Below are 5,774 nucleotides of genomic sequence, written 5' to 3' on the forward strand. Positions count from 1 at the left end.
GTTCACTGCACACGATGAAGCCACTGTATACTTATTGAATACCAATAAAAATGTATAGGAAATAAAGTAAATAACATTTTTGTTTTTTTTATCATAAAATTGGATAGATAAAATTAATGATTAGCATGAATTTTCTCATTCCATTCTCACCACTGTATTGTGATCTTTGATGAAATTAAATCCTCGGGACCTTACTTTTTCTGGCTCCATGTTTGAAATACATTCCGCAGCTTCATTAGACATTAGACTGACAAGGTCTGCTTAGAAGGTGGGAGTTGGGATTTTGTATTTGACCCACACACGTATGAGGGCCAGTTTAGACAGGAGCCAAATAGCTCACTTGGATTCCCTGAATGCAAGAGGAAACCCACACAAGCAATGTTCAAGACTGCACAAAGTCAAGATTTGAACCAAAAACCCCAAGCAGGGCTGTGGATAAGGGGGTACCACCAGTCCTCCTGTATGGGGCCCAGGCAGCTGGATGAATCAGATGTGAGCAGGGAGGGTGATTGGTATGGTGGGGGGGGCAATTACTGGAACCCATGAATGGCTCTCTCTACAGCAGCTGAAAGCTTCTTCTCTCCCTTCCACTGGCTTTCATCTGCTGCAGTGAAAGACATACAGGGGATCGGTTCCAGTGATTGCCCCCCCTTGGCTGCACCCACCATCCTCCCTGTGCACCATGTTTCCCCCTGCTGCCCAGGACCCCCCCTGTGTGCCTTCACCCCCGAAGTGCTGCCGGCTTCTCCTTCTCACCGTGAGCTGCAAGCACCCAATAGGATCCTTCAGGATGGAGAATGGGGGAAGGTTCCTATAAATGTCCCATTTACCAGCTTCTTCCTTTCCTGAATGAACACAACAAGTGTTCAGTACAGATCGCTCACTGTGCTAATTCATAAACTGAAGTATAGTAAACTGTGTTTCTTTTGGAAAGGGCCCTGTCCGGTTGGCTGTATGGGCCCCATGGTTTCTAACAGCTGCCCTGGCTGCAAGGAATACATGCTAACCATTAGGCCATGATATTGGCCCTATGAACATTTATTTCCATAAAGTGAGCATATTCTTTAATTTTCCAATGGTATTCATTGATCTTGCTTATATTTTTTTCTAATATACAGTCAAAGCAGAACATAAAAGAAATGAAATATTCATTACAGCCAAATGAACTCATGTCTTATTTTGATGAAAATGGGGAACAAATCAGCCACTTCAAGATAAAAAACAAATTATTTATCGATAGATTGAATAGACTTGATGTGGATGTTGGAAATTTTACCCCATGGGCAGCAGAGGGTCAGCAACTCTTCATCAATTCACAAGCCATAACGTGGAAACACAACCACCAGGTATGCCTGTTTATACTCATTGTTATATGGAGAACTAGCAAATGGATATAAACTGTCTGCTATTTGTAATAGACGGCTTATTGCTCTATGCAGGACTTGTTATTGGATGGAAGTGAACCTGTCCTGCTTCACCTTGACATATTTTTGGAAATCATTTACAGATTAAGAAGAGTTTTTGGTGTGTCAGCTAAATCATCTGGGAATGTCAAATCAGGGTTTGTGGGGCGGGTTTGGCTGATTAAGAATTTTTTCAAGTCTTTTAAAAGGATGAGAGAACGATAAAATACACCAAAATACACCCAAATACCTAACAGTGTAATGTATCTTAACATTTATAAATATGGTATTTTTTACACCTAAAACATCTCCACTAATACCATACTACACCCAAAAACAAATGAAAAGACAAGTAAACTAAAACAAAGGAAATGCTCTGTTTTTTGTGTCTTCCCAGCAATCCTGTTAGTGACAGCGACTCTTGTTGCTAAACCACTGTATCACAAATGGCAGCAGCATTGTCAGCCTGCTGTTCAGGTTCACCTTTGGGCTGCCCATCAGGATCAGGATTAGGATCACTAGTTAAGAATCTTGTAACAGCTGATAAAACTGTATACAGTGAAACACGATGCAAACATAAAAATGGATTAAAGTGATTCTTCTGGGATCCAAAGCTGGTGCTCTTGGCTCCTCCTCTTCTCCATGTGCCATAAGAGAAAGCCGCTTCCTATGGTGGCCCCCATGCGGGCTCAATCCCTAGCCAGGCTGTGTGTGTCTATAGACACACAGTGTGACTTGGGCCCACCTCCTGCTCCCCCATCACTGGTTTTGATTGATAGCAGCAGGAACCAATGGCTTCCGCTACTGTCACTGAGTCCAGGAAGGAGGGAGAGAGATGGCAGCCCCACTGCTCTCAGGCACAGTGCTGGATCAAGACTGAGCTCAGGTACTGTAAGTATTTGATGGGGATGGGGGGGAGGTGACAATAGAAGATTTTATCTTAATACAGAGAATGCTTTAAGGTAAAAAAAAACCTTCAGCCATTACAAACACTTTCGAGGTTTACACTTTTCAATTATTTTTCACGGTCAGTGAATCATATAAACTTGTTATAAAATATTTTTGGGCCCGAGTCCCTTCCAGCTAGTTGATCTATTCAGAACACCAGCTAGGATACATATAGATATCAGTGATACCTTTTTATTAATACTTATTTGTTGTTTGTATGTTTACCAGACCTTCCGAATATTGGAAATAATTGGCATTATACTGATATATTATTGAAGGGTATTCCTTTGGATATTAGGAGTATCTTATAAGTGTTCTTATGTGTTCAGGTTGTGTCATAGAACTTTATATCTTGATGAATTTTGGATTTAAGGTTATTTGTTGTGGTCTTTATTGGTTATTTTCTTTTTGTGAAGCAAAATGTTTGTAACTGGTTCTGGGCAAGCATGCAGTGATGGTTCCGTTCAGTTTGGTTTGTGCTAACTGTATATTCTGCATCAACACTGAGATTATTGGTCTTTTCATTGTTTTCAGGTCCCGGTGTCTGAGTGCTCTGAACATTGTTTACCAGGAAGCAAAAAAAGCTGAAAACAACAAAATATCCGTGCTGTTATGACTGCGTTCCATGTTCAGAAGGAGAAATATCTAATGATACCGGTATATCTGGTTCCTGCTCGGTTTATACAAATATAGACAGTGTTGATGATGGGGGTGTTGGTGATATTAATCAAGATGATGATGCATACAGATGTATATACTATATCTATAGTCTGCATTTCACTTTTCTGGTCCTTTTCATTGCAGTTGCTCTTTAAGTGATTTTCAAAATGTACCAATCAGGGGCAGACTTACCATTTGGGCACTCGGCATTGCCTAAAGACCCGTGTCCAGTAGGGGGCCCCATGACTGTGTTGCCAACCGTCCAGAGCTGACTCATGATATGGAAGCCCTGCTGCCTCTCAGCATATACTGGCCCAATCTGCAGGATTCTCGGGCAACTCCACACCGCTGACTCTCTGTTCTCCCTCCCACACTCCTTTGGGCATAACAACAGGTAGAAGAGTCATGAGTACACCCAGCTCTCACACCCATCCAGGGGCGGACTGACAACTCATGGGGTCCCCGGGCAGTAGGGGATCATGGGGCCCCTGTGTCCATGCCCAAACTCAAAAAAGCCTATGAAAAAGGTACCAGGGGCATCTCATGGCGCCCCCTAGTGACCCCGGGCCCTTGGGCAGTGCCTGAGTTTCCAAATGGTCAGTCCGCCCCTGCACCCACCCAGCCTGCCACTGTCTGCTCTAGCCAGATACCTCTGTGATCTTTCCCGCGCTCTCCCCCCTCCTCTCCCTGTGCTTGGTGATAGAGGTGAAGGATGTTCCATCCAGCTACTGTCTCTCCTAGTCTTGCAGCCACAACAGGGTGCCTCTCCAAGCCTTCCCACACTCCCTCCTCCTCTGTTCCAGCTCCATAATGGAGGTTATGCATTGTCACTGCACCTGCCTCTTCTTGGCATTCCAGCCATCATAGTGTATCTATGCACTGACCTGAATTTCTCTCACTGCCTGGACCTCCCCTCCCATAGCACTGCCGGCTTCAAAGTTTGAAGTAGAAGGATCCAAATGGAATCTTAAATGTATGAATTCTACTGAGCTCTGTACCTCTACCTGTATGATTTGGCTTGAGAAAAAATGGAGGACTGCAAAACTGTTAATATTTTATCCATACTCCCATCTGCAGTGCATGCTTCAATGAAACTCTCTAATATGCTGCAACCTCCCTGCTCCATATAAAGTATCCATAAAATGACATTGTGACAGATGATTAATAAATAGAATGTTACTTTTTTTGATAATAGTGCTGATGATCCCTCAATCCTCTAATGGGTCAGTAGGATCCTGTTTGAGACTTTCATTACAATATTATGCGGAATGGGATAGTGTGCACATAATACAGTTTATGCAGTAACTAAAAATAATCAATAAATTGTAATTATATTTTTTCCCCATAGACAGTGTAGGCTGCACGAGATGTCCAGATGACCAATGGCCCAATAATAAACAAGATCGCTGTGTGCAAAAAATAGTGGAATTTATTTCTTATCAAAATGATATCCTTACTACAGTAATATCATCTGTGACTGTTTTATGTTGTCTTATAACTGGCCTTATATTGGGATTATTTGTTTATCATCGGACTACACCCATTGTTAAAGCTAATAACCGGAACCTGAGCTATCTCCTCCTGGTCTCCATCATGCTGAGCTTCCTCTGTGTCTTCTTGTTCCTCGGCCGTCCAGTAGATATAACCTGCATGCTGCGTGTAACCTCTTTTGGTGTCATCTTCTCAGTTGCCGTCTCTTCTCTACTTGCCAAAAGTATCACGGTGTGTATTGCTTTTAAAGCCACCAAACCTGGCAGTTCCTGGAGAAAATGGTTTGGGACCAAATTGCCCAACTGTGTAATGTGTGTGTGTTCATCTATCCAAGTCATAATCTGTGTCACTTGGTTGTCTATTTCTCCTCCCTTCCAGGATCAGGACACTCACTCTTATCAGGGAAAGATCATCCTTCAGTGTAATGAGGGTTCAGTTATCGGCTTCTACTCTGTCCTGGGATATATGGGGCTTCTGGCAGCTGTGAGCTTCATTATAGCTTTTTTAGCCAGGACATTACCGGACAGTTTTAATGAAGCCAAGTACATCACCTTCAGCATGCTGGTGTTCTGCAGTGTCTGGATTGCCATGATCCCGGCCTATCTGAGCACTAAAGGGAAAAACATGGTGGCTGTGCAGATTTTTGCCATTATGTCATCAAGTGCTGGACTTCTCTGTTGTATTTTTCTCCCAAAATGTTACATAATTCTGTTCAAACCAGAAAATAATACAAAACAATTAATTTTGCCGGTAACAAGAAACCACTAATTATTTATTTTTAAATGCTTATGTGTGCAGTTAATTTGGTTTTATGTGCTATTTCTGCAGCAGCTTGTTTCTGATAAGTTATGATGTCATGGTAATAACCTATACATTGTGTCTCATAGAGAGTCAAAAGAAAAGACAGATTATCGATAAATACAACAAAATACAATATAAAGTTTTTTCATGACTACTAGCTCCACTAGTAGTCATGTAAGAAAAGACAAGTGATGGTATTTTTCTATTGTTTCTTCTGGACAAGAAGTAGTGATCATATTTTTGTGCAGAAATTGGTAGTCCGGGAATACAGCTTCATAGTTCATTGTAATACATGTACAGTATGTTTACAGCTTTACCTGCCAAGGTATTTGTGGTTCTGTTCAGCTAATCTTCTCAGCTCTGCCCTACTGCACTGCCTGAAAATTTACCCCATTGCTTCCCGGTTCACCTTTATTACTTCCTGGATTATTTCTCTAATAACTGGACAAAGTTGATGATTCTGATCAATGT

At 41.9% G+C, this 5,774-nt stretch overlaps 1 protein-coding gene across 1 annotated transcript; it reads left to right on the plus strand.

Moving 5' to 3' along the window:
* Window positions 1–4,512: 4,512 nt before the first annotated feature.
* LOC149449830 (vomeronasal type-2 receptor 26-like) lies at window positions 4,513–5,270 on the plus strand. Its single transcript, XM_089692724.1, has one exon. The coding sequence runs from the start codon at window positions 4,605–4,607 to the stop codon at window positions 5,268–5,270; it is 666 nt and encodes a 221-aa protein (XP_089548850.1). The 5' UTR covers window positions 4,513–4,604.
* Window positions 5,271–5,774: the final 504 nt, after the last annotated feature.

Source organism: Staurois parvus, unplaced genomic scaffold, assembly GCF_062004578.1.
Source record: "Staurois parvus isolate SC_StPar_1 unplaced genomic scaffold, SC_StPar_1.0 ptg000602l, whole genome shotgun sequence".
NCBI classification, from domain to species: domain Eukaryota; kingdom Metazoa; phylum Chordata; class Amphibia; order Anura; family Ranidae; genus Staurois; species Staurois parvus.

Excerpts from the sequence above, each read along its gene's own strand:
- LOC149449830 (XM_089692724.1), top strand. The coding sequence starts at position 4,605 with ATGCTGAGCTTCCTCTGTGTCTTCTTGTTCCTCGGCCGTCCAGTAGAT.